Source organism: Macaca nemestrina, chromosome 15 (assembly GCF_043159975.1).
Source record: "Macaca nemestrina isolate mMacNem1 chromosome 15, mMacNem.hap1, whole genome shotgun sequence".
Taxonomy (NCBI): Eukaryota; Metazoa; Chordata; class Mammalia; order Primates; family Cercopithecidae; genus Macaca; species Macaca nemestrina.
This window is the reverse complement of record NC_092139.1, coordinates 1943786-1971057: the sequence shown is the minus strand read 5'-3', so window position 1 is coordinate 1971057 and position 27272 is coordinate 1943786. Positions and strand designations below refer to the sequence as shown.

Below are 27272 nucleotides of genomic sequence, written 5' to 3'. Positions count from 1 at the left end.
CGTGTGCTCCTCTCCCCTAAGTGCCTTCTTACAACTGAGAGAAGATGGCGAGAGAAGATGACAGCTTGCCCATGTCATCTTGGTTATATAAGACTCGGCACCCTAGAGAGAAAGACTCCCTTGGTGGCTTCGAAAAGAAAACAGACATGCTTCACACTGCCTGTGGAGGGACAGGGGTCCGCCAGCAGCTTCCAGGAGCTGAGTAAGGCCCCCCGCCCGCAGCAAAAGGACAGGGACCCCCACAAACCCAGCTTAGGGAGAGAGGCCCCTGTGGACCTGTGGCCCCTCCAGGGGTTATCCTCCAGGGGCCATTCTTCTGATGGGGACATCCTCTGGGGGGATTTCTCTTGGGGGACAGAAATATTCTTGGAAGGGGGGATTATCTGCGGGGCAGGCGTCCTCCGGGGAGAGAATCCTGCTGGGAGAACATCATCCGGAAGACATCCTTCCGAGGTACCCGGCTCATCTTCCGGGAGACGGTCCTCTGGGGGGCGGGCAGCCTTTGGGGACATTTTCGGGAGGGAGGATCTCCTAGGGCGGGCATCCTTGCGAGACGGGGTGGGACGAATCCTCCCGGGTGGGCATCGTGGGGTGGGGGTGGGCGTTCTACGAGGGGCATCCTCCCGGGCGGACGTTGGGGGATTCTCGGGGGAGGGAGGGGCGCCGGGGCGGGCGTCCCGGGGAGGGAGGGGCGTTGCGCGCGGACGCGGGCGGGGCCTGGGCCGCTCCCTCCCGTCCCCCGCCCCGCCCCGCCCCCCGCGCTTCCTCCGCTTTAGGTTTCGCTTCCGCCTCTAGCGCGAGCCCCGCCGCCGCCGAGCATGGACGACCCCGACTGCGACTCCACCTGGGAGGAGGACGAGGAGGATGCGGAGGACGCGGAGGACGAGGACTGCGAGGACGGCGAGGCCGCCGGCGCGAGGGACGCGGACGCGGGGGACGAGGACGAGGACGAGGAACCGGAGGAGCCGCGGGCGGCGCGGCCCAGCGCGCTCCAGGTGCGGCCCGCGGCGCTGACAAGGCCTGGGGTCCCCGGCGCCCCCCGCCTGGCTGCGTGGACCGGAGACCCCCCTCTCCCGGGCGGAGACACCTGGTGTCTCCTGGAGCTTCCGCAGCCCCGGGGACCCCACCCCAGACCGGCCGACCCCGGCCCCAGGGCCCGGCGGAGAAGTGCGGGGGCCGCGCGTGGGTGATAGAGCCTCCCGGGCCCCATCGTGCGTAGGAGCCGTTTCCCCCAGGGGTGCCTCGGGCGCGTCCCGTCTCCGGCCGCCGTGGCCGCCCCCGATGGGACCCCTCTTGCCTCAGGCCCGCGCCTTGGCCTCCTGGCGGCCCCTGCGCAGGCCCCGTGGCCTGGGGCTGGGTCTGGAACCCGGGCCGGGGCCGGGTCTGGTCTGGGAGGCTTCGCTTCTGCACCTGCGGGAGCCCGGGGCTGGCTGGTGGGGCCTTTGCCTGTTACTTTTGTTACCGCCGGGCGCCTGTCAACGCCAGGGTTACTTTTGTTGCTAGCGGCTCCCTGAGCCGCGCTGGGAACGCCGCATTGTCACAGTCCGGTCCCGGTCGGGGAGCTGGGATTTATTTGGGAGCGTCCTTCCAGCTGAGCTGCCCGGGTTGTGGGGCCCGGGAAGTATCTGGAACTCCGAGCCATAGGCTCCGCATGGTTTCTCCCCTTGGCACCTAGCACTGTTTGCGTTTGCACCTGGCCATGGTGGAGTGGGCAGTGAGAGAGCACGGAGGGGCTGGGCCCTGTCGCCGGGAGGGCAGCTGCCAGGCAGGCTGGGCAGGGGGGCGGGGTCTGGCACTGTCCCCCAGGACGGCGTGACCCCTGGGTGAGCTCTGACGGGCTCCCCTCACTGGAGTTCCTCAGGCCACTCTCCTGAAGCGGTGCTCAGAGGCCCTGACCATCCTGCCAGGCGCCTGTGACCTTTGACCTCTTCCCTTCTGCCTCCTGCTGTGGCTTCTGTCCCCAAGCCCCTCCCCTTCTCCTTCGGACCCCTCAGGCCTCCTGAGCTGCCTGTGCTGGACCCTGGCGGGGCTGTTTCACTTTCTCCTGGGCAGTGTCATGTGTGCACCTGTGGGCTGACTGTGGCCACGTGCAGGCAGGACCCAGCCTCCAGAACTGACCCAGGGAGGCTCCCACTGGCCCCAGGAAGAAGTAGAAACTGATGGCTGGGCCGGTCGAGAGAACCACAGGAGCAGGCCCTGTTGAGAAGTCAGGCTGAGAGGCTGGTGGTGGTGGCTCAGGCCTCTAATCCCAGCACTTTCGGAGGCCTAGGTGATCAGATCACCAGAAGTTAGGAGTCCAAGATTAGCCTGGCCAACATGGTGAAACTCTGTCTCTACTAAAAACACAAAATTAACCAGGCGTGGTGATGGGCACCTGTAATCCCAGCTACTCGAGAGGTTTAAGCAGGAGAATCAACGAAACCTGACAGGTGGAGGTTGCAGTGAGTGGAGATTGCATGAAACTCCCATCTCCGGGGGAAAGAAAAAGAAGGAAATCAGGCAAAGAGGCAATGCCACGCCCCAGCCGGAGCTCAGCGGGGAGCCAGGGGATACAGTGGCTGACTGGGCCTCCCAGACCCCCTTCTAGCACTCCCCGGGGATCCTGGGTCCCAGTTGTTGCCCTGGACAAGCACACCCATTCCTGCCCTACCCACCAAGTAGGGCTCAGCCCCAGCCCCCCTACCCTCATCACAAGGTCAGGGCTGTGTCCCAGCATCCTCATCACTAGGTACTTCCAGCCCTTTGCTTAGCCTCATGATGCTTGGCCTGCAGAGATGGGGGCTGAAGGGCTTGGGGCATCAAGAGGACCTGACGTCTTGCTGAGAAGCCATCTCCAGACAGGGCTGGAGGCTGGAGACTCAGGGCCTGACCTCACCATGGCCAGTGAGGTGTGGGGTTGGGCAGGGAAGGGGCATTCATTCATTAGACCCTGCCAGAAGCACCTGGTCCCCTCCTGGGGCTATAGGTGGTGAGGCCACTGCCCCCAAGAACCCAGCCTGGTGACTTCAGAGCACAAAGCAGGGGGAGTCTCCAGGGGCACAGAACAGAGGCTAAACCCAGAGTGGGGGGTGGCCAGCAGGCCTAGGAGGAGGAGAGGGTCAGGGCCACACCCCTGGGGAGGTGCACGTCAGTCAGGGGCCATCCTAAGGTGGAAACCAGGAGTCCCAAGGGGGCCTATAGAAGGAGCAGACCCCTACTTGGCTACTGTAGCCCTCTCTGGTTCTGTGCAGGGTGTTCGGGTACTTTACTGAGCCCCAAATCTGCCCCACTGGGAACCCCCGAAAAAGAACCAGGGCGGGAGAATGAAAGGGAGGAGCCGTGAAACCCCCATCCTTTAAAGACAGGCCCAGGCCCTGCAGCCCTCACCACGGTGGGGGCTCACTTGGGGGTCTCCCGTGGGGGTCCTAATTCCATCTCTTCTCTTCCCAGTCCAGGATGACAGGGTCCCGAAACTGGCGAGCCACGAGGGACATGTGTAGGTACCGGCACAACTACCCGGTACGTGCCTGCCCCTGCCCCAGGACACAGAGCCCTCCCACCAGCTGCTCTTCTCAGAATGTCCCGGCTTCTTCTGGAAGGCCGGCCTGGCTTGCTGCGCCAGGGCCACAGTTCTGGGCAGGACCCTACCTGGGGCACAGCCTGGTGTAGATTCAGAGCCCTGCCCATCCCCTCTCGTGGGAGACCACGGGCGTCCCCCTACCTTTCTGAGCACACTGTAGCCTTGCAAATGTGGCCATAGTGCCAGCCATGATGTCACCCACACGGCACCCCACCACATGCCAGTCCTGTCTCCTGCGGGTGGTGGCTGTCCTCAGCAATTACCTCCACACCCCCGAATCACAGAAACTCCTGTGCTGCCTTCAGGGTGCTGAGGAGGGGACCTGCCAGGCGAGATGGGGAAGGGGGGGTCCCTGCCGCTTGGAGACAGCTGCTGTCCTCTGAATGGCCCCCACCTGCACAGTGAGGAGCCATGCGGACTCCTGGGGTCTTGGGCCAGCCTGGAGGTTTGCAGGTGCTCCTCCCCGAAAGGCACGGAGGGCCCCAGGGCAGCTTGTGTCTGATGGGTCCCTGCTGTCCCCTTTCTCTGGCTCTTCAGGATCTGGTGGAACGAGACTGCAATGGGGACACGCCAAACCTGAGTTTCTACAGAAATGAGATCCGCTTCCTGCCCAACGGTAGGTGCCCCACAACCGCTGGCAGCCGGCACTTCCGTCCTTGCCTGGCGGGGGTGGTCCACTGGGGCCTGGTTTGGGATGTCCCCCCGGATTACCGGGACCACGGCTTTCAATAGCGCCACAGTGCCCCCTGGAGGCGGCCAGAGGGACTCCAGGTCCCCCCGCCTGGGATCTCTGCAGAGAGGTGTTTGGGTCGGGGTGGGCTAAGTCTGCAAAGAGCCAGAGACTGAATATCGGCAGCTTTTCAGGCCACACGGTCTCTATCAAAACCACTGAGCTCCTCCACGACCTCATGAAAGCCACACATACACCAAGGAGCTAAGGATGGTTTTTATATTTTTAAATAGTTGGAAAAAAATTATAGAAACCGGCCTTGTGGCTCATGCTTGTAGTCCCAGCACTTGGGGAGGCCGAGGCGGGTGGATCACAGAGTCAGGAGTTCGAGACCAGCCTGGCCAATATGGTGAAACCCCGTCTCTACTAAAAATACAAAAAAAATTAGCCGGGTGTGGTAGTGCGCGCCTGTAGTCCCAGCTACTCAGGAGGCTGAAGCAGGAGAATCGCTTGAACCTGGGAGGTGGAGGTTGCAGTGAGCCGAGATCACGCCACTGTGCTCCAGCCTGGGGCAACAGAGCGAGACTCCCTCTCAAAAAAATAGAACAGTATTCTATGACTTTAATATTATAGGAAATTAAAATGTCAGTGTCAATAAAGTTTCATGGGCACATTCCACACCTGTTTATGCATTTGTCATGGCTGCAACATGAAACAAAGAGACTGGGTGGCTGCACAAAATACTGTCAGGCCCCCATCTCGGGAGACTGTGCCTGCCACATCACGGGGCTGGCTTCAGCTGGGGGCTTTGTTTGAGGACAGATTTCTGTGGCTGACAGGCCACCTTTTGCGGGAGGCACTGAGGCCCTCTCCTATACAGATAGTTCCTGGTCAAGGACCACTGGTTCCCCCAGAGGGACCTTCCGGGCTCTCACTTGGGTTTGCCGCCAGCCAGCAGCAAGGGTCCAGTTCACAGATGGCAGCAGGGCAAGGGCTGTGCGTCGGAGGAGGGATGGGCAGCCCCACTGAGCCTGGCACCCTGAAGAGCCTCAGGAGACAGGGACGAGGAGTAGCTTAGGGAAGCTGCTGGCAGCACTGCCTCCCTTTGTCCCCCCCACACACCCTGTCCTCCTGAGCGCGGGCAGGGTAGCTGCCACAGCTGACTTGTCCCCATGGGGCTCCCAGGCTGTTTCATTGAGGACATTCTTCAGAACTGGAGGGACAACTATGACCTCCTTGAGGACAATCACTCCTACATCCAGTGGTGAGTTGGGGAGAATGGGAGGATGGGCGGTGGGGGAGGCTTCGGGGGAGGGGTCCTCCCAGGCAGGAGCCTTCCCCATGCTGCTTCCTGGTGTGACTGAGCACTCCCTGTCCTTCCTGGAAGCTGGTGTCCATATGACACGAATGGACATTACTGGACATGCAAGAGCCACTGAGGGAAGGCTCAGGTCTGTCCCCAGTCTGTGGGCTCTTGGTGACCAGGGGGACAGGAAGGGCTGCACACAAGCTCCCTGAAACAGGAGAGGGGCGGGTCCTGCCTGCCAGAGGGGCAGCCTTGGTGCCAGGAGGCCTCTGTGAGCCTCAAGAGGTGGCCCCTGTGTCCCACTCAGCTGGGGCAGGATCCTGGCATAGTGCTGGGGTGAGCCGCGTGGCAGGCGTCTCGGGGATCCACACTGTAGCCTCCCAAACACAGCAAGCCCTACTTTGGGGACAGCTCTCTGGGCGTCCACAGGGAGCCTCTGCTGGTGTGCGATGTGTCACGAGTGACAGCACACGAGAGGGAAGACTTCCGTGAGGAGTAGAAAGGAAGGCCCTGGTCTGCCCGGGGTGGATGGCCGCAGGGCCCCTTGCTGTCTGAGTCACCTCCCCAGTGCTGCTGAGCATGCAGGCTGTGGCTCGTGGCCGCACACCTCCTATCCTGGGCCCTCGCCCGCTCACCTGAGCTCTCCCACCCGAGCTCTCCCACCCTTGCTCCTCTGCCTAGCCACTCCCTCCTAGAGTTGAGCCTGGGGGAGCCCAGAGAGGATGGGAGCTGCCCCGGGCTACACAGCAAGTACGTGCCTGAGGGCTGGAAGCAGCTCTCCTAACCCCTTGCCTGGGCATCTCTTCTCCTGCAGGCTGTTTCCTCTGCGAGAACCGGGAGTGAACTGGCATGCCAAGCCCCTCACGCTCAGGGAGGTCGAGGTGAGCCAGGCCTTGGCTGTGGCTGGAGGGGGAGATGGGGAGGCCTGGGCAAGCCACGCCTCTTCAGAGACAGGGTCACATCTGACAGCAGGCATTGAGTGCCCCCTCAGGGGCGCCTTGAAAGGCAGAGGTCCAGTATGGTGACCGTCAGTATGATGACCTTCCCTCCCCAGTGGTCCTCGCCCCACCAGGCATCTAGAGAAACCTAATTTCCGAGGCTGTTTGTCCCCATGCGGGAGTCTGGGGCAGAGCCCCTGAGAGACCTGGAATGGCGGGATCTGCCTTTCTCACCACTGGTTTAGGCTGGAGTGGGGTCACCCAAGTCTGGAAGCTGCCCCTGAAGGATGCAGGGACTTAGAGAGCCAAGGGGCCCCTCCTGGCGCTTTCCCATGGCCAGCGACTTCCTCTCGGGGGAGGGCAGCAGCCTCGGGCCCTGGCAAGAGCTCGGAGCAGCTCAGAGGAGAGATGAAGACATGAATGTGTCTCTTGTCACTTTACCCTAAAAGTCTAAGTTCAGGCCAGGTGCCGTGGCTCACATTTGTAATCCCCACACTGTGGGAGGCTGAGGCGGGTGGATCACCTGAGGTCAGGAGTTTGAGACCAGCCTGACCAACGTGACAAAACCCCGTCTCTACTAAAAATACAAAAAAAAAAAAATAGCCAGGCGTAGTGGCGGGCACCTGTAATCCCAGCTACCTGGGAGGCAGAGGTTGCAGTGACTGAGATTGCACCACTGCACTCCAGCCTGGGCAACAGAGCAAGACTCTGTCTCTAAATGTATGTATGTATGTATGTATGTGTGTCTGTCTAGTCCAGGCCTCTGAGTGAGTCGGGACCCAAGGCCACCCCCACACTCCCCGAGAGAACCGGGGCTTCAGGGATGGCCTGAGCTCTCCAGGGGGTCTTTTCCAGGTGTTTAAAAGCTCCCAGGAGATCCAGGAGAGGCTTATCCGGGCCTACGAACTCATGCTGGGCTTCTACGGGATCCGGCTGGAGGACCGAGGCACAGGCACAGTGGCCGAGCACAGAACTACCAGAAGCGCTTCCAGAACCTGAACTGGTGAGGCCCAGCTACTCCTGCCCACCCCCCAGCCCCAGCACAGAACAGGGTCACGTCAGGTTCCGGGCAGGTCACAGAGCACTGCTGCAGACACAGAACTCCAGGGCCGCTTGGGCAATGGACCAAGGCCCTGAGCCCCTCCTTGCTGCCTGTAGAGCCAGGCGGTCCCTCCCTAGTAGGGCTGGTGAGAAGGTAAAGAATGCTGTTCCTGCACCTGGGAGGTGGCAGTCCGCATAGAGAAGCAAGCAGGGGTGAGGGAGAATCTGCAGTGGTACAGCCAGCTCTCACAGGGTGATCAAGGCCCCTGTACCCTGGAGGGGCCCCTTGTGGTTCTTGTCCAGCCAGCTCCTCCCCACCAGGGGGACTCGGGGTACAGCCCACCCTCTAGGTGATGTGTCAGTATCCCCCCCCAACCCCCATGTGTCTAGGGCCCACAGGCCATTTTCACGGGGACAGTGTGAGTCCTCCCCTGGGCCCAGGGAGGCAAATGGAAAGAAAGACTGGATCGTGGGCCAGGATGGGGAGACTCCCGTGGAGCTGGGTGGGAGTGCAGGCCAGGACAGGGTGCAGCCCAGCAGGAGGGGCCCCGGCCATTGACCTCTGCTGACCCGGATCTCCCACAGGCGCAGCCACAACAACCTCCGCATCACGCGCATCCTCAAGTCGCTGGGTGAGCTGGGCCTTGAGCACTTCCAGGCGCCGCTGGTCCGCTTCTTCCTGGAGGAGACGCTGGTGCGGCAGGAGCTGCCGGGCGTGCGGCAGAGTGCCCTGGACTACTTCATGTTCGCCGTGCGCTGCCGGAACCAGCGCCGCCAGCTGGTGCACTTCGCCTGGGAGCACTTCCGGCCCCGCTGCAAGTTTGTCTGGGGGCCCCCAGACAAGCTGCGGAGGTTCAAGCCCAGCTCTCGGCCCCGTCCGCTCGAGGGCTCCAGGAAGGCAGAGGAAGAAGGAAGCCCCGGGGACCCCGACCACAAGGCCAGCACCCAGGGTCGGACCTGTGGGCCAGAGCACAGCAAGGGTAGGGGCAGGGTGGACGAGAGGCCCCAGCCACGGAGTGTGGAGCCCCAGGATGCGGGACCCCTGGAGAGGAGCCAGGGGGATGAGGCAGGGGGCTACGGGGAAGATGGGCCAGAGCCCCTAAGCCCCAAGGAGAGCAAGAAGAGGAAGCTGGAGCTGAGCCGGCGGGAGCAGCCCCCAACAGAGCCAGGCCCTCAGAGTGCCTCGGAAGTGGAGAAGATTGCTCTGAACTTGGAGGGGTGTGCCCTCAGCCAGGGCAGCCTCAGGACGGGGACCCAGGAAGTGGGGGGCCAGGACCCCGGGGAGGCCGTGCAGCCCTGCCCCCAACCCCTGGGAGCCAGGGTGGCTGACAAGGTGAGGAAGCGGAGGAAGGTGGATGAGGGTTCTGGGGACAGTGCTGTGGTAGCCAGTGATGGCGCCCAGACCTTGGCCCTTGCCAGGTGCCCTGCCCCATCGGGTACCCCAAGGCTGGACACAGTGAGAACGGGGTTGAGGAGGACACAGAAGGTCGAACGGGGCCCAAAGAAGGTACCCCTGGGAGCCCATCGGAGACCCCAGGCCCCAGCCCAGCAGGACCTGCAGGGGACGAGCCAGCTGAGAGCCCGTCGGAGACCCCAGGCCCCAGCCCAGCAGGACCTGCAGGGGACGAGCCAGCTGAGAGCCCGTCGGAGACCCCAGGCCCCAGCCCGGCAGGACCTGCAGGGGACGAGCCAGCTGAGAGCCCGTCGGAGACCCCAGGCCCCAGCCCAGCAGGACCTGCAGGGGACGAGCCAGCCAAGGCAGAGGAGGCAGCGGAGGTGCAGGACACAGAGGCGAAGCCTTCTGCCAAATCTGGGAAGCCTTAAGGAAAGGATTCCCCAATGGCATGTTGGCTCTCCTGTCCCTGCTGCAGGGGCCGGGGCCTCCGGAGCTGCTGCGGGCTCCCCTCAGGCTCTGCTCCGTGACCCATGACCTGCAGTGCTGGCCTCCCGTGGTGGCCACTGTAGCGGCCACCGGAAAGTGCGAGGCCCTCAGGGAAGGCCAAGGCCTGCAGAAGCCTCCTGGCCTGGCTGCGTCTTCCCCACCCAGCTCTCCCCCGCACCCCTGTCTTTGTAAATTGACCTTTCTCGGGTGGAGAGGGTGGGGGGCAGGGCTGCTTTTCTTAGTCTGGTGCCAAGCAAGGCCTTTTCTGAATAAACTCGTTTGACTTTGAGTCTTTGGTATGGACTGGGGTCCTTTTGGGTGGCTGGTAGGGCTGGTGTCCCAGCTGCTGTCCCTCCAGGCTCCGGTGGCCTGGCCCGGCTACTGCCTCGCATTGCTCCACCAGGTGCCCGTGGGGGCAGAGTGGTGGCACAGCCCTCCCCACACACCCACTTGGCCACAGTCCCCAGGTGTGCACAGGTGGGCAGGCTGCAGCCTCTCAGAGCCTTTGAAGGTCGGACCGAGGTCCCTCGGCAGGCTTTGCCACCTGTTGAAGATGAGTCTGGGGATTCCCCTGGGGTTGGCTGGGGGCAGTGCTTGTGCATGGTGGGGGTATAGACGAGGCCTTTCTGCCTGCTGTGATCTAGGATTCGATGCTGTGCCTCGGGCAGGCTTGGCAGTACTCTCTGTCGGGCTCCTTGGCTCCCTCAGGTCTGGTGAAGCCAGGTGTGCCCCCTGGGCAGCCCCTCCCTGCAGTCTGGTCTTGTCACCCTGGGCCAGGACCCCCACCCTTCCCGGTTCACCTACATTTCTACATCAGCGGGGTAAGGAGCTTTTGTGGGGCCTCAGAGGAGGGCCGGACACTTGTCTTTGCTCAGTGAAGGACGAGGCAGACCCAGGGCACCCCTGGGTGGGAGGATTAAAGCTGTAGACCCTGGTACCACTTCAGGGAAAATGCCCAGGTCCCATCTGGTGGCACCGGATACACAAGCCAGCAGTCACTGGGAGGAGACACCCCAGGTTCAATAATCCCCCAGAGCTGGGTGGGGAAGCTGTGGGACCCCTGGTGCCTCAACTCACGTGTGGCTCAGTGAGGGGATTCCTGCCATGGAGGGAAACTGAGGCAGAGGGGGACATAGGGCTAGAAATGCAGTCACTGGGGCAGCACCCAGCAGATTCAGCGTCCCTGGTTCAGGCCGTTGTGGGGCTGGAGTCGGTGGAAATCAGCACCTGAAGTGAGGAGCCCCTGCTGGAGCAGCCCTGGGGGCCGGTGCCTGGTGGTGGGCGCCTGGGGACAGCAGGCAGTCCTGGCCAGCCAACCCGGGCTTCAGGGAGAGTGATGACCCACAACGGGCGGGCAGCAGCTGCGCCACTCAAAGGTGAGCCGGGGGAGGCTGAGCTCTGGCAGCGTCCACCCTCTGCCTAGGATCTGCCTGGAGCTGGGGGTGGTTTTTTGAGGGACTTGAAGGTGGTTCGGGGGACATTAAGTAGGTGTCCCAGGTGTGAGACGGCTCCCCTGGCCTGAGGTGAAGGCCAGCTGTTTTGTCTCATTTGGATCAGATAGCAATTCTTGCTGACCGCATGCTGGGCATCGTGGGGAGTGGGGTGTGGGGCCAGGGACCAGGGGGGTCACTGAGGAGGGGGCTGGCCACGGGGTCATCTTGCCAGGTAGAACTGGTAGGGAGGACTCGTCCTGTCCCCTAGACCCTGGGCTTGGGGTGGGGCTGCTGCTAGGAGCCCCTGAGCCCCCTGCTGTCTGGGCTGACCTGCTCCACCCACCCCTCCCCCTTGTCAAAAGTCCTCTGTTAGGAAGCTCTGTGCCAGGACGACTTGGACTCCTCAGGAGGGTGAGCCTTTCCAGCTCCTCCCCCCTCACCTGATGGAATTCACACCCCCCCCCCAGTCACCGCTCTCCCCCAGCAGTGAAGGGAGACTCTCCCTCCACTCACTTCACCTCGGGAGAGATTAGAGCTACACTTTATGATTTTGAGACAGGGTCTCACTGTCTTGCCCAGGCAGGAGTGCAGTGGCGCCATCTTGGCTCACTGCAGCCCCGACCTTACGGGCTCAAGCGATCCTCTTGCCTCAGCCTCCTGTGTAGCTGGGCCTACAGGTGAGCACCACCATGCCCAGCCGATGTTTTAATTTTTGGTAGAGATGAGGCCTCCCTCTGTCACCCAGGCTGTCTGCGTCCGTCGGGAGTGCCGCACTCCTGCTGAGCTGTTTTGCGCTCACTCCCCTCTCATCCCCTCCTGCCCTTGCTAACTCACAGCATGGCAACAGTCATGAGTCCCCACCTGCCCAATGGAAGCTCCTGCAGCCTCCTACAACTCCCAGGGCAGCCTTTCTCGGGGAATTCTCAAGATTTCTGGGGGAGGGACCGCCATTCTGCGCCTTCATTGACCCTACAGGCAACTGGAGCGTTTAAGTCCCCTAGGGCAGCGACTGCCCTGGCAGCCTGAGACAGACCTTGGCCAGGCTTGGCGACCCCCGAGCTTGTGGGAGATGGACATGGCCAGCACCGCCTTCAGGTTCCTGCTCAGGACACAGTTCCTTCAGGCCGGGGATTTGGGGGAGGCATCCTTCCCCTGGGCCAGGGTCATCGTTCTGCGCTCGCTCCGGGGAGTCTGGGGTTGGAGTCTTGTCTTAGCCTGTGGCAGCTGACGTGGCCTGACCACCCGGCCTGTCCAGGTCCACGGGTGACGGGCCGCGGCGGGGGTGCTCCCAGCCCAGCAGGCAGCCCTGGACAGCGACCCCAGAGCAGGAACCAGGGCTGCAGTGGGCACTGACCCGGCCCTGGTACCGAGGATTCACCCTCCCCCGGGTCTTCCTGGGCCTTGGGCCGCCTGGGTCCGCTCCAGCGCCTGGAGAGGGGTCTGCGGCTTCGGAAACTCGCGGGTCCCCCCTGCCCCTTCCTGAAGGGAGCCCTTCAGCGCCGCAGGCTTCCTCCCCCACACTTGGGTTGAAGAGCAAGGGGAGAAAAGAGCGTCTTTCTCTCTTGCTCAAAGCTGCGTGTGTGCAACGCGCCAGTCCCAGGATAATTTTAACTCGCGGCCGGAGAGAACGCGCCGCCGCCCGGCGCCTTTTTTTTTTTTTTTTTTCACCCTGGCGGGCTGGGCTGCGGCGTGGGGCGGGTAGAAGCCCCCCCGCCAGGTGGGCCCGGCTGAATGGGGGGCTTGTGCAGGCGGGGGCGGGGAAGGGGAAGGGGAAGGGGCCGCCCACCTCGCGCCCCGCCCGCCCGCCCGCTGCCAGCCCCGACGCCGCCGCAGTTCAGACTCCGCGCAGCCATGGCCCGGCCGCCCGCGCTCGCCCCGCTGCTGCTCCTGCTCCTGCTCGGGGAGCTCCTGGCGGCCGCCGGGGCGCAGGTGAGCGCGAGCTCCGGGCTCTGACGCTGGACGTGGAGCCGCGCGGCCCAGGGACGGCCCCAGCCCCGAACCCGCCACTCCGGGGTGCCCGGCGCAGCCTCGACGCCCCCAGCCCGTGTTGCCGTCGGGGCGCGGAGTCGCCAGAGCCTCGGGATGAGCCTCGACCGACCGCGTCCTCGATGGGTCCTCGCTGGCCCTGGTCGGCCGGCGCCGCCGCCTCTGCTGGGAGCACAAGGAGGCCTTTGTTCCCGCGGCCCGAGGGAGGCGGGGGACACACTGCCCGGGGGCGCCTGGCTCCGCCTGAGGCTTTGGGGCTCACGGAGGAGACCAGGCCCCGGAGCCGCTCGGGACCCGGGAGGAGGGAACGCCGGGTCAGGCCCACCGCGGCACCTGCGCTCCTGAATGAGTTTTCTCCGTTTCAGAAAGTGGGACTCCCAGGCCCTCCAGGCCCCCCAGGGCCGCCGGGGAAGCCCGGCCAGGACGGCATTGACGTGAGTTTGGGGGTGGGGAGGGCCCCGAGCGCTCTGGGGTTCTGACTCTGGCCCCCACCTCCCTGAGCTCCCCAGCCTGATAGAAAACCAGGCCCCACCTCCCAGAGCCAGGGTGACATCAGGGGGCAGCCATAGCCTTCACAGGATGGAGCTGGCCCTGCGGGGATTGCTGGTGGGTAGGGGTGGAGGGTGTCACGTGGTGGCCCCCGACCCAGAATGCTGGCACTGAGCTGTGTGGCTCTGGGTCCCCTGAGGGGCCTGGGCCCCTGTGTTCTGGGTTCTGGCCCCTGGGGCTGAAGTGGGGAGGGGCACGTCCCTCGGGTGGATGGGAGCCGGGGGTCTTATTGGAGGTTGCTGGGCTCTGGAGCCAGCCATGGAGGGGGCTCAGGGGCCGACTCGGTCCCAGAGATGATGTCCCTCACGGGTATCTCAGGCCTGGTGTGCACCAAGCAGCAGGAGGGGCAGCTGAAATTCTACAGCTGTGTGTCTCTCGGAGGGACTGTCTGGGGTGAACCTCCCCATGTGACCACCACCGGGGCGGGGGTCCCCTCAGGGCCTGTGCTCGCTGTGTGGTTCCCCATGGAGGGCTGTGGAGGGCTGCACCAAGAGCCCCCCGTGACCCACCCTCTGCCCCCCGCCCAGCTCGGCCTCAATGGCCACAGCCTCCTTCCCCGGCCACAGGGCTGTGCTCAGGACAGGCATATGGACCTGAACCCCCATGGCCCACGGCCCTGGCCTCCCTAGGCTCCTCCTGGGCCAGATACCTGGACCCCAGGGCTCCCACCTGAAGCCTGGTCTTGACATCTCAGTTAAAGACCGGGTGGTCGTCAACAGGGTGGGGAGCTGGGGGATCTTCCTGGAGACTGTGGGGAAGCTGCCCTTCGCAGCAGATGGAACAGAGAGGCCTCCCAGCCCCCAGGCCTTCTTCCTAAAGCCCCAGGCCATGGAGGGAGGGGGATTAGTGATGCATTCCCAGGCCATGGAGGGAGGGGATTACTGATGCATTCCCATCACTCCTGGGAGTTGCGTCCCCACGCCTGCAAAGTGGTTCCCAAATGCCCTGTGGCTGCAAGCGCTGAGCCCCTCTCTCCAGGTCACCCCTTTGCCTATTGCTGCCCCACACATGGGAGGGTGCCCCCTAGGTATGGATCGGAGGCTCAGGGACGCCTTTTGTCTGCTTGAGCTGGGCCTCCAGGGCTGAATTGGAGGCCAGTGCTGCTCTTTTCCCTGAGGCGGGGTTCTTGGGGGACCTCTGATTTTCAGGGTTACATGTGGGTATCTTTCCTCACAGGGCGAAACTGGACCTCCAGGTCTGCCTGGGCCCCCGGTGAGTGTCCCTGGCTAGGGAGACAACCTTTTTCTAGTCTGGAGAGAAAGAGGGGACTCGGAACAGAGGGGTCATTGATGTCCTGTCGCATCCTGCTGGAGCCCGGGTTTCCTAAGGGGAGGCCTCAGAGGGCCCAGAGCAGGCCCGGAGCCAGGGGGGCGGGAGGGGAGTGTGTGGGCTCAGCTTCTGCATGTTCTGGGCAGGGCCTGACTTTGAGCTTTCTTTGGACCAGTGCCAGGCAGGCCAGGGCCGGGGCTGGTACAGCCCTTCAGGTGCCCCAGGCCCAAGGTCGCACGGAGCCCTCCCACCTTCTCCAGCCCCAGGGATGGAGGGTCCTGGGGCTCAGAGTCCTATCTGGCCCACTGGGGGTCCAACAGAGATGCCTGCTGGCCCTTAGCCAGGGAGGCTGAGGTAACCAGATGAAGATCTTACAGATGCCACTGAGGGATGAGGCAGGCAGCCTTCCTGGGCCAGCAAGGTGTGGGCAAGCAGGACACGCGTGCCCCAGCTGAGCTGGGTCTACCAGACGGCAGGGAGGACCCAGGTGGGGGGGAATTGGAAAGCATTTTGCTTCCTTGCTGAAGGCCTGGGCTCGGAGCCAGACCCCGCCCTCACATCTCTGCCCTTTCCTCCTGCACAGGGACCAAAGGGGGCCCCAGGAAAGCCGGGGAAATCAGGAGAGGCCGGGCTGCCGGGACTGCCGGGTGTGGACGTGAGTGCGCCTGCCCCTCCCGCCATGCCCCGCTCCCCGCTCCAAGGCTCTGGAGGAGTCCAGCCTTAATTGCTGTTGTCCAGCTGGGCCTGCTCAGGCGGGAAGCCCAGTCCTGAGAGAAGTCTCCGGAAGTCCCCAACAGGGGTCCTTTGGCCTTCGTCCCAGACGCCACTAGCATCTGGCAGAGGACAGAGCCAGCCCAGTGGAGTCGGAAGTCCCGCCAGCCTTCTCTTGTCCAGGAACGAGTGCCCATTGTCAGGCCCCTCTGCCCACTGCTGCCCGGGCCCCTGTGAGCCCCAGGCTGGCCTCGCTCAGTCGTCATGGGCTCCAGGCCTGGCCCCAGGGCCACTGGAGCTTTATTCGGGAAGCCAGGCCTGAGAAGCGAGCCGTCCAGTCCTACTGGGTTGGTCCCCGAGGCCTGACTACAGCAGGCGCCTCCGTTGCTGGCTTCCTGCTGGCTGCCCCCCTCCTCCCAGACCCTCTGGGCACAGCAGGTAGACAATGGACAGGGCCAAGAGAGGAGGCTGCCAACCTAAGGTCTTCTGTGCCTCTCTGGACTCACCAAGGGAAGGGTCCATGCTTCCATTTTTGCCTGGGAGTGGCATGTGCTTCCCATGTGGCCCCTCAAACTCACCCTCTGCCTCTTTCCCCAGGGTCTGACTGGGCGAGATGGACCCTCTGGACCCAAGGGTGCCCCTGGGGAACGGGTAAGTGCCTGCGCCAAACCCAGTGGCTTCAGTTCAGAAGTGAAGTCCCCCGGCCACCTTTGGCTGTTCTGTGTCCACAAGGCCAAGGAGCTGGTAGTTCCAAGGACAGCTGCCCTGCCCGTGCCTGGGGTGGAGGGGCAGAAGGGCAGGGTGCCACGTGGCCAGTCCCCTGTGCCTGCCTGCCCGCCCCACCCCCACATATGGTCAGAGTTGTCCTGGTATCCAGACCATGGCAGGGAGAAGAGGGATGGTTTGGGGGAACCCACCCCAGGTGCCTCCTCAGAATGTCCCTGCAGCCCCCAGGGCCCTGGGCGGACCACCACCAGGCGGACCACCACCAGGGACCCCGGACACGCAGCCTGCAGAGTCCCCTGTGCCTGCCTGCTGGACACTGAATCCTTTACCCTAACTGAGCGGCGCCACCGCCCAAGGGTGCCTTTCTCCCCTCGTGGCTTCTGAGTACAAAACCGAAACCAGCATTCTCTCTTCGGCCCTCATAAGACGTGGCAGTCAGCCAACCGGGTGCCACTGACCCCAGACTCAAAGCATCACAGAGGGCAGGAAGGCTGGGCTGGGGACACAAGGACACAGCCCTGCCCGTGGGCCCCTTGGGAGCTTGTCAGGCATGAGGCGGATTCTGAGCTGAAAATAGGAGGGAAACAGTAGTGGCTGGCGGCCGAGTCCGTGGTGCCCGGGGGTGTGGGGTGGGCTCGTCTCCAGGCTTTCAGGAGGGCCCTCCAGCCTCAGAGCAGGGCCCGTGTGAGCTGTCCAGGGAATGAGACATTTCAAGCAGCAGGGCCCAGACAGGGCCCAGAGTTTGGAGAGCAGACGGGACCTGGCTGCCCAAGGCTCTGGGGACTTGCTGACGTGGGCGGGGGCTGAGGATTCAGCAGGCTCCGTGGGTGGGTTATCGGGAGGGCTTCCTGGTGGAGACAGGCACCTGGGGTCACTTCTGTGCATCTCAGACCTGCCCCAGGTCGTGCCTTCGCCTTTCTGTAGCAGGCACTGGGACTCTGGTGCCATCTGTCTCCGGCAGCTCCCCAGGACGGCAAAGACCCTCCAGGTCGAGGGCTTAGAGGCCCTGCCCCTCTGTGGAGTGGGGACTTGGACCCTGTTGCCCTGGGAGCTGGAGTTGTGGGTCACACTTCAGTGGGAGGGGATTGGGTTTGCAAATAGAGGCCCAGCCCAACCTAGACGCCTGCTTTCCTCCCACAGGGAAGTCTGGGACCCCCGGGGCCGCCCGGGCTGGGGGTGAGTATGGAGTGTGGTCCTCTCCTCTCCATGGAGTTTGGGGAACTGGAGAGTCTGGTCTAAATGGCATCCAGGAATCGCAGGGGCCATCCCTGGCCCTCTCCTCTGCCACCCCTCTGCAGCCTCTCCAGAGGCTGGTGCCTGGACAGGGTCTTGGAGCCCTCTCTGGGCTGGGACCAGATGCCCATGCTTGGAACCGCCCTTTCCCCGGGACCCACCTGAACCATCTTAGGGAGGGGTGAGGCGCAGCCCATCTTGTGCCCAGCAGGCTCTGACCCCATGTTTGGCTTTGCAGGGCAAAGGCCTCCCTGGACCCCCCGTGAGTACTGACAACCCTTGGGGCCCTGAGCAAGTGTGCAAGTACCCAGAGCCTGCCAGGCTGGGATGTCCCAAACCGTGCCTGGGTGTGGGGCTTCTCAGGGGCAGTGATCTGACCACCCCATACCTGGAGCCCCCCTCCCTTCGGAGGCGGCACACCGACCCTGGGTGGGGATCCTCGGGGCGCCCGGGTGCAGACCTCCTCACCTCTCTTTACCTCCCTCCAGGGAGAGGCAGGAGTGAGCGGCCCCCCAGGTGGGATCGGCCTCCGCGGCCCCCCGGTGAGTGGCTGTCCCAGACCCTCTTAGAGTGTGCTCACCTGTGGCCTCCACCCCCAGACTCAACAGCCAGGGACCCTCTTCCCCTCTCCCCTTTCCCTTTCTCCCCCACCCCTACCTTGGTAGGTATTGGTAGAAGCCCTGGCCAATGATCCAGACCTGACCCCAGGACGCAGACACCAGCAGAGGCCGTGGGAGTTGGGGCTGGCGGGAGCTGGGCGTGTCCACCTCCCTGGGAGAAGCCGGGCACCTCACTTAGGTGGGGGCTGATCCTACTCTAAGTCATACCACTCTAAGACATACCCCCTCCCCAGGGACCGTCTGGACTCCCCGGCCTCCCTGGCCCCCCGGGACCTCCCGGACCCCCTGTAAGTACTGGGCAGAGGCTCTAAGAAGTGCTGGGCATGGACTAGGGCACTGGGTTGGGCCCTCCCCCTTCCCCCTTCCCCCTCCCCAGGCTCCATGCCCTCCGAGATCTCCTAACCCTAACTTGGCCACTCCTAGGAACAGTCAGTGGTGGGGGCAGTGGCTGTGGCTAGGCCAGCCAACTTGGGGATGATCAGGGCTCAGGTCCCCAAGGCCACCCTGCCCCAAGGACAGGTGGATTCTGTCATTGTCACATGCCCTGTGGGTGGGCCAGCAGCACCCAGCACTGGCCACTTGGGGGACGGGATGAACGGTCTCCAAGTCCCCTGGTGGATGGGGAAGGTCGTGGTCTGTCAGAGAGTGGGTGGGTGGGTTGGGTGGGTGCAGGTGGACGGGGAGGGCAGGAGAATGTCAGCTGTCTCTTTGTGTCTTAGGGACACCCAGGAGTCCTCCCTGAAGGTGTCACTGACCTTCAGGTAGGCACTTGCAGCCATATGTGAAGGGTGCTGGGAGGTGCCTACCTTGGGGGGCGGGGTCTGGCCTGGAGAGGGACTCGTCCATCCTGGCAAGAAGGCAGGGCCCAAGCACTCCCTGGGGACGGGAGCTCAGTGCAGACAGCTCAGACACAACCTGGCAGACAGCCTGGCTGGGACCTCCCCCTCCCGCTTCCTGCCCTCCTCGCCACCGCCTAGACCTGCACTGTCCCTCACGAAGCCACCAGGACATGGAGCTGTGCAAATGTAATGAATCACAATCATGTCACGGAGCCATCGAGCTCCCCTGCGTCATCCGCAGAGGGCACCTTTGGCCACAGATGGCGACAGAATAGTCCCTCGCTGCATTCGGGACTGGAGTCTGGGGCCCACTTTTATCTTGATCTTTGAGCCATGTCAATCACCCGAAAAGAAAACAGGCTCAGGCTAGGCACAGTGGCTTACGCCTGTAATCCCAGCACTTTGGGAGGCTAAGACAGGAGGATTACTTCAGCTCAGGAGTTTGAGACCAGCCTGTGCAACATAGTGAGATCTTTGTGTCTACAAAAAATTTTTAAAGTAGCCAGACGTGGTGGCATGCCTGTTGTCCTAGCTATTTAGGTGGCTGTGGTGGGAGGATCACTTGAGCCCAGGAGGCAGAGGTTGCAGTGTGCTGTGATCAAGCCACTGCACTCCAGCCTGAGCAACCAAGCTAACCCCTGTCTCAAAAAAAAAAAAAAAAAAAAAAAAAATGAAGAGGAAAGAAAATGGGCTTGGGAGGCCACGGATCCATCTCTCCTCTGTTTGGCCGTCTGCGGTGGCAGTCAGTGACTCGTTTCCATAGAGACGTTTGATAGTTTTGAAGGGAAAAGCTCGGCCCACTCCGACCTGGCCACCGGTGGCTGTCTACCAGCCTCTCTCCTCACCCCACCCCGGGGCCTGGATGCCTGGCCAGCCTGTGTCTCAGAAGGGAGGCTTTAGGGAACCTTCCAGAATGTGGTGTGTGATTAGGCCCCTGACCATGGGATGAGTGGGGCGGGGGCTGAAGATACGGGTCTGAACCCTTGGCCCAGCCTGCCCATTGCAGCTGTGGGATAATCTAGAAGCAGCCCTGGGTTTCCTGAGCATCAGGCCTGTTGCCTGGGCTCACGGTGTCCCTCCTAAAAGCCCCGTGCTAAGCACGTTCCTGTGCTGAGGACGGCCCCCGACCTAAGGCTGCTGCAAGGCCCCCTGCAGAGCCAGCTGCCCGTGCTGTGCTGAATGGCTGCTTTGAAACCCAGTGTCTGCCGTGGGGCTGAGAAATCCGAGCCGGCTGCTCTATGCAGCCTCCGCTGTGCTTGGCCAGTGCTGAAGGAGACCCTGTCTGTGTCCTGTCCTGGTGCCATCACCGGGGCGGAGTGGCCTCCTGGGGTCCCGTCACCCGTGCGGAGTGGCCGCCTGGGGTCCCGTCACCCGTGCGGAGTGGCCTCCTGGGGTCCCGTGGGTGCTGACCTCTGCGTCAGAGGGTCCTGCTCTGTTTGGCTGGGAGGGGTCTGACTGCTCTGTTTTCCGACAGTGCCCAAGTATCTGCCCCCCAGGCCCCCCAGGGCCCCCTGGAATGCCGGGGTTCAAGGTGAGTCACTGGGACCCAAGCACTGCCCTATGCTGGGCAGGAGGTGGCCGGGCTCCCGTGGGGCTGTGGGGGTGGCAGGTCCGGAAAGCCGGGCCCTGGTTCCAGGGTTGCCCCAGGAAGAAAGCCAGTCCAGCCTCCCTGTCCCGCCTTCAACACCCCAGTGACAAGCTGATGCGGCCAGGCTGGGACTGGTAATGGGCGTCAGAGAGACTGTGGGGGACAGCTAGCCTCAAGCCCCCACCCCCCCAGCCCTGGCCCGCTTCTGACCGCAGAGCGCCCTCAGGTGGGTCCCAGCGCCTCTCAGGCCTCGGTTTCCCCGTGAGGGCCCAGGCCCGCAGTCCTGTACTGCCGTGTGGCGGGCCCTGGGCTGACTGACCCTGCAGGCCTCACTTCAGTGTTGCCAGGGAGAGGGTGTTGGGGGGTCGGAGGGGACAGTGACCCCATGTTTGCTTTCAGGGACCCACTGGCTACAAAGGCGAGCAGGGGGAAGTCGGCAAGGACGGCGAGAAGGTAAAGCTGCACAGCAGCTGGGGAGGGGCTGGGGGCTGGGCTCGGGCGGGAGGGAGGGGCTGTCTCATGGGTGTGGCTGAGCTGGCACCTGTTGTGCCCTTCTTCTGGGGGCCTGGCTGGCCAGAGCTGCGCGATTTGGGCAGGGTCCCTGGACAGATCCCGCCTGCCTGGCCTGGCTGTGGAAGCTCTCCCTGGTTTGTGTCTGTGGCTGGGCAAGGGGCGTCTGTGAGGATGACTGGCTTTAGCCTATAGCCTCCCCTCACCTGTGGCTGCTGTCCATGGAGGGTGTCCATCGTCACCTGCAGGCCGGGGGACCGGGTCTGGGATGGCCTTTAGCATGGCTGGAGTGATCAGATGAGGACACCCAGGTGCACATCAGAGGGGTCCCTGCTTGGCCATGAGGAGGGGCCTGGACAGGGCTGAAGGGTCTTATGGGAACAGTGACCACGGACCCAGCCCCCACAGGGCGAGGCCACCGAGACTCGCAGGACTGCTCTGGAGCTGTGTGCAAGTGACCCCTTCGCAGAGCCTCCAAGGCCCAGCTGTGAAGGGGGCAACGCCCCAGCTGCTTGGACTTGAGTAGGGTGACTGGAGGCACTGAACGGTGCAAGGAGAGCAAGACTGGGCCACTGACCACCCTGTCCCCTCTGTTTCAGGGCGACCCTGGCCCCCCTGGGCCCGCCGGCCTCCCGGGCAGCGTGGGGCTGCAGGTGAGGCTAGGAAGGGGTAAGGATGGTGGGATGAGAACTCAGCCCTGCACGTGTCTACCCCCGAGGGGGCCGTCTCGGGCTGGGGAGTGTTTGGCCAATACCCAGGCACAGGAGCGCGACCTGGCTGGGGGTCTCACCTCTGCCAAGGCTGCTGATCTCAAGGCTGGTGCCCCCTACCTCTGGGGGACCTGAGCTGAGGCTGAGGGCTCATGGAAGACACCAGGGCTCCCAGGGGTACCCTGAGGGCCGAGGCCCTGCGTGCTCCCCGGGGTAGAGGTGAAGCCCTAGTCTCTGCATCTGTGCCTCTCTCCCGCAGGGCCCGCGGGGATTACAAGGACTGCCAGGGCCACTCGGACCCCCTGGGGACAGGGTAAGTCCTGCAGCCCCTAGTGGGGGCTGGCCAGGTGGCTGGGGGCCTGGTTGTCCACATCTCCAGACTTCAGATGGGCCCCGTGAGTGACGCTGTGAAGCAGCCGTCACTCTGGCTCTGGCCGTCGCCGCTGTGGTGCACGCCTTGCTCTGGGCCCCAGTTCTCGCGTGTGCTCTGGGCCCCTGTTCTCGCGTGTGCCTGGGCTGACAGTCAGCGATCACGGACACCCACACGCGGTCCCAGGCTGCTGTGGGGGCTGTTCTTGCGTGTGCCTGGGTGAGGGCTGATGAACTGCTCGCTGACACCCACACGCGGTCCCAGGCTGCTGTGAGGGCTGTTGTGGCTTAGGCCAGAGCAAGGGGCAGGAGGGATTTGGAGACGACCAGGTGGCATCTTGGGGGAACTTGCTGGGGAGCCCTAGAGGAAGGGCTGCTTGTGTCTGGGCCTCCCCTGAGGGAGCACTGGGGGGATGCCAGCCAGGCCTCAGACAATAGGACCCCAGATCCCCTCTCTTTGCAGGGTCCCATCGGGTTCCGAGGGCCACCTGGGATCCCAGGAGCGCCTGGGAAAGCGGTACGTGTGTCAGTGGACGGTGGGTCCCATGCCTCGTGGCCTCTCTCCCCTTTCCCTCTGCTCCTCTCAGATGCCCCCAGCCCCACTGGGGCCCCCCTTCTGTGGCTGAGCTGTTCCCTGGACACCCTGGGAGGGCTTGTGGCATGAGTAGGGGGTGCTTACCAATGGAATCCATTCTTCGTGGGACATTCGCCTCCTTTCTGGTTCTGGACGTGGAACGAGAGGTCACCATTGTCCCTGTGGCACCTCCGGCCATCTCTGACCACTCCTGGAGGGCTGTCCCCTGCCACTCTCTGACCATCTCCGTGGTGTTAACTCTGTCCCTGTCCCACCTTATTATTTCCAGGGTGACCGAGGCGACAGGGGCCCAGAAGGGTTCCGTGGCCCCAAGGGTGACCTCGTAAGTGAGAGGGAACTTGGTTCCCTGGGTCCTTATGTGGAAGAACCCAATTTCCCTCCTGACTCGTGCTGGGGAGGGGGACACACTTGGGAGTGAGACTGTGAGGGGCCACCCTGGGTGGGCCTGGGGGTGCGTGGGGGTGAGCCTGGCCCTGGAGGGCCCCAGCTCTCTCCCTGGCCCCAGCTGTTCTCCCAGAGCCACATGGGAGCTCTGTGGCCCCTGCAGAGCGGCCAGCGGGCCGGGTAGAGGGACCGGGTTCCAGGGCTTGGATCCTGCCCCAGAGAAACGGCTCTCGGGTTGAGCAAGTGAACATAAGGAAAGTCCAGAGACAGTCAAGCGTTCCAGGAGTGGAACTGAAGTGACCGTCCCCAGACTGGTCAGCCTCCACACCTCCCTCGACCGAGCCCTCGAAGCCGGAGCAGCAGGGAGCCACCGTGCCGTGCTGCAGCACCCATGGATCCAAACACAGTTTTCTCCGAGCACCCACAGGCCCCAGGGTGGTGGTCGGGGGTGGCCCCTGCCACTGCCCTCCACAGCTCGTTGGTGTCCCCGAGCAGCTGGCCGGGGAATGCGTGAGGCCATCTGGGAAGAGACTGCCACTGCCTCTGTCACTTGTGTGTCCTCTAGGGCAGACCTGGTCCCAAGGGAATCCCCGGAGTGGCCGGGCCAAGTGGGGAGCCGGTGAGTGCACGTGGCTACTCCCCCGAGAATGCTCCTCCCCTGGGTGCTGGCTACGGACAGGCAGAGGCCGCATTCAGAAGAGCTGGAGCTCAGTGCCCTCTGCTGTGGCCATCTTGAAATCCGGGTTAACGGTTGAACAGCCCCACTGCCCTGCACATTTCTCTTTTGCCCAGAGCCTCACAAGTGTGCAGGAGTAGGGGCCTCAGGCTGGGTTTGCCTGCATGGAGGACACGGGAAGTAAGGGTGGGTGGGCAGCACCGCTGGGCAGAGGTGGCCACTCCTGGGGTCCCAGGCACCCGTGCAGGCACCTTCCTTCCTGCTGTGTGCCCACCCTCAGCCCAGACTGGAGCTCCCGTCCAGCCCCTCGTGTTGCCTCTGCCCCTGGAGCGGTGCCCTCTCTTGGGACACCCAGCACTTGGCTGTGTCCTGATTCCAAAACCAGTCCAGGGTGGACGAGGCAGGCCTGGCCTGAGTCCTGGCTCCCAAGCCTCAGTTTTCCCTCCGTAAAATGGGCCGGAACCGAACTTCCCTTAGGGCACCATGATGTGCCTCGTGGACAAGGCCTCGGGCGTCCGCGCGGCTTCAGCACCACCTCTGCCACCCACCGCACCCCTCGCCTGTGTGGTCACCGAGGCAGCACTGGTTGCCACAGGCCACCTCGATCATGAAACCAGACAACTGCCAGGGTTTGGGGGCAGACACAGTTTTAGGTTGATGGGGAAGGAGGCTGCCCCCAGGGCGGGACTGTAGAGGAAGGGAGCGGGGGCCGCCTGCCCAACGGGCCTTACGCATCCCTTGTCCCCAGGGCATGCCGGGCAAGGACGGCCAGAATGGTGTGCCAGGACTCGATGGCCAGAAGGTTGGCATGGGGCTCAGGGTGTGATGAGAGGGAGGGGCTGGAGGGGAGTTCAGCCTTCTGAGGCCTCAGCCTCCCCTTCCCCACCCCAATCTCTGTCCTCACAGGGAGAGGCTGGTCGCAGCGGTGCTCCGGGAGAGAAGGGCCCCAACGGGCTGCCGGTGAGTGCCTGGTGGGTGGGGCCAGCCTGGGGCGCCACAGCTTCTGCCTGCCCAGGGGCCCCTGTCGGGCTGGGTGGGTTGGTCGCTGTAGGGCTGGCTCCCTGTGAGGGGTTCTGGGGCCTGTGTCCATCAGGGCCTGGCACAACCCCTGGCTCCCAGTGGGTGCTGTGCCCGGTGGGTTGCCTGTGTGTGTGCATATGTGTGCTTATTCATATGTACGTGGGACATGTGTGAACACGTGTATGGCCATCCCTGGATGCCGTGCGGTCATCATCCCCAGGGGCCCGGAGTAGGGGCTCCTGCATCCAAGGCCAGGGAAGCTCTCAAAGCCGCACGTAAGGTCGACAAGGCTGGGAGAAGTCAGCCCTGCCCTTTGGGTGCACTCACTCTGGCCCCTGCACCCTGCCTGTGTACACATTGCCGTGACCGGCAGCCCTGACCTCAAGCTCTCTCCTGGCAGGGCCTCCCCGGACGAGCAGGGTCCAAAGGCGAGAAGGGAGAAAGGGTATGTGGCTGCAGCCGCTTTCTCTCCGCAAAGGGAGGCGAGGGGATGGGAGGCGAGAGGCCGGGAGGCGAGGGGCCGGGAGGCGAGGGGCCGGGAGGCCAGTGACCCGGCCCAGATGCAGGTGTAGGCAGGCACTCATAGCTTTCCTTTCTCTGCAGGGCAGAGCTGGGGAGCTGGGTGAGGCTGGCCCCTCAGGAGAGCCAGGCGTCCCTGTGAGTATCTGCGGCGCCCCAGACCCCACCCCATCTCGCATGTGTGCAGGCCCTGCCCTCACACCCTCCTTCCCTTCCCTGTAGGGAGATGCTGGCATGCCTGGGGAGCGTGGTGAGGCTGGCCACCGGGGCTCAGCGGTGAGTGCAGGGATGTGGTCCTGGGTCAGGGGTTAGCACTGAGCCATTGGCACGTGGGCCCAGTTTCTGAGCAGGCCGGGGTGGCATTTGGTTGCCTTGATGAGCCAGGCTCACAAAAGCCGAGGATGCTGGGAGGTGTGGGGCCCTGCCTTCTTGTCCCTCGCCCACTGGGAGATGGTCCAGGCCAGGCCGGAGCTGCCCTGTTTTCAAGCCCTCTATGCTGAGCCTAGCCTTGTGCCCCTGTAGACTGAGATGACAGCACGAGCCACAGGACCCTGGTCGGGGGAGCCATGGGCATGGGTGTCTGGCCCCGAGTCTGACCTGACAAATTGGGTCCAGGGCTTGCCTGCGTTCTGAGACCCCCTAAACTGCCCTGGGAGGTAGCCCTGCCTCTGTCCCCAGCAATCCAGCCAGGTGGCTTAGAACTGGCTCCAGTGTCCACCCAGCTCTGGGGGAAGGCCGAGCCAGGCTCCCTGGGACCTCTTGGGGGCTCCTCGAAACCTGAGACATCCGCTCACACCTCATATTTGTCTTCCAGGGGGCCCTCGGCCCACAAGGCCCTCCCGGAGCCCCTGGCATCCGAGGCTTCCAGGTGGGTGAGGTTGGGGCAAGGGCCTGGCACAGGGGGCGGCATACCCAGACGGGTGAGACCCGACAGGGTATGGGCACTGATGAGCCAGGACCTCTTTCCCCAGGGCCAGAAGGGCAGCATGGGAGAACCCGGCCTTCCAGGCCCCCAGGGCTTCCGAGGTGATGTGGGCGACCGGGTAAGTGGCCCTCTCAGCAAGAAGCACCCCTGCGCCCCCACCCCCACCCCCTACCACAGTCCCCAACCCCCTACGACAGTCTCCACCCCTACCACAGTCCCCACCCCTACCACAGTCTCCACCCCCTACCACAGTCCCCAACCCCCTACCACAGTCTCCACCCCCTACCACAGTCTCCACCTACTACCACAGTCCCCACCCCCTACCACAGTCTCCACCCCTGCCACAGTCTCCACCCCCTACAACAGTCCCCAATCCCCTACCACAGTCTCCACCCCCACCACAGTCTCCACCCCCTACCACAGTCCCCAACCCCCTGCCACAGTCTCCACCCCCTACCAGAATCTCCATCTCCCTACAACAGTCCCCACCCCTACCACAGTCTCCACCCACTACCACAGTCCCCACCCCCTACCACAGTCCCCAACCCCCTACCACAGTCCCCACACCCTACCACAGTCCCCACCCCTACCACAGTCCCCACCCCCACCACAGTCCCCAACCCCCTACCACAGTCCCCACCCCTGACCACAGTCTCCAGCCCCCTACCACAGTCCCCAACCCCCAACCACAGTCCCCAACCCCTACCACAGTCCCCACCCCCTACCACAGTCTCCACCCCTAACACAGTCTCCACCACCTACCAGAGTCCCCAACCCCTACCACAGTCTCCACCCCCTACCACAGTCCCCAACCCCTACCACAGTCTCCACCCCCTACCACAGTCCCCAACCCCTACCACAGTCTCCACCCCCGCCACAGTCCCCACGCCCTACCAAAGTCTCCACCCCCTACCACAGTCTCCACCCCCTACCACAGTCTCCACCCCCTACCACAGTCCCCACCCCCTACCACAGTCTCCACCCCCTACCACAGTCCCCCACCCCCTACCACAGTCTCCACCCCCTACCACAGTCCCCACCCCCTACCACAGTCTCCACCCCCTACCACAGTCCCCACCCCCTACCACAGTCCCCACCCCCTACCACAGTCCCTGACCCCCTACCACAGTCTCCACCCCCTACCACAGTCCCCACCCCCTACCACAGTCCCCAACCCCTGCCACAGTCCCCAACCCCTACCACAGTCTCCACCC

The 27272-nt window shown here is 63.7% G+C and overlaps 2 protein-coding genes across 3 annotated transcripts in view; both read left to right on the top strand.

Annotated features, from left to right (window-relative positions):
* Positions 1–44: 44 nt before the first annotated feature.
* LOC105470520 (opioid growth factor receptor) lies at positions 45–9669 on the top strand. Its single transcript, XM_071079075.1, is given in 13 exon segments — positions 45–202; positions 359–453; positions 796–995; positions 3430–3498; positions 4097–4175; positions 5415–5493; positions 6350–6416; positions 7329–7428; positions 7431–7476; positions 8100–8950; positions 8953–9290; positions 9519–9623; positions 9625–9669. Coding segments are annotated over 13 exon segments (2232 nt in total).
* Positions 9670–12642: 2973 nt separating this feature from the next.
* Positions 12643–27272, top strand: part of LOC105470727 (collagen type IX alpha 3 chain) — a 30173-nt gene continuing 15543 nt past the window's right edge. For both annotated transcript variants that reach the window (XM_071079073.1, XM_071079072.1), the window contains exons 1-24: positions 12643–12758; positions 13181–13249; positions 14541–14576; positions 15217–15288; positions 15942–15995; positions 17211–17246; positions 17542–17565; positions 17792–17845; positions 18157–18210; positions 18643–18684; positions 20237–20293; positions 20750–20803; positions 21460–21513; positions 21830–21883; positions 22403–22456; positions 22803–22856; positions 23484–23537; positions 24343–24396; positions 24501–24554; positions 25015–25059; positions 25218–25271; positions 25356–25409; positions 25948–26001; positions 26105–26176. In XM_071079073.1, the coding sequence (XP_070935174.1) occupies positions 12681–12758; positions 13181–13249; positions 14541–14576; positions 15217–15288; positions 15942–15995; positions 17211–17246; positions 17542–17565; positions 17792–17845; positions 18157–18210; positions 18643–18684; positions 20237–20293; positions 20750–20803; positions 21460–21513; positions 21830–21883; positions 22403–22456; positions 22803–22856; positions 23484–23537; positions 24343–24396; positions 24501–24554; positions 25015–25059; positions 25218–25271; positions 25356–25409; positions 25948–26001; positions 26105–26176 (1287 nt within the window). In that variant the 5' untranslated portion in view covers positions 12643–12680. The remainder of the gene's footprint in view (positions 12759–13180; positions 13250–14540; positions 14577–15216; positions 15289–15941; positions 15996–17210; positions 17247–17541; positions 17566–17791; positions 17846–18156; positions 18211–18642; positions 18685–20236; positions 20294–20749; positions 20804–21459; positions 21514–21829; positions 21884–22402; positions 22457–22802; positions 22857–23483; positions 23538–24342; positions 24397–24500; positions 24555–25014; positions 25060–25217; positions 25272–25355; positions 25410–25947; positions 26002–26104; positions 26177–27272) is intronic.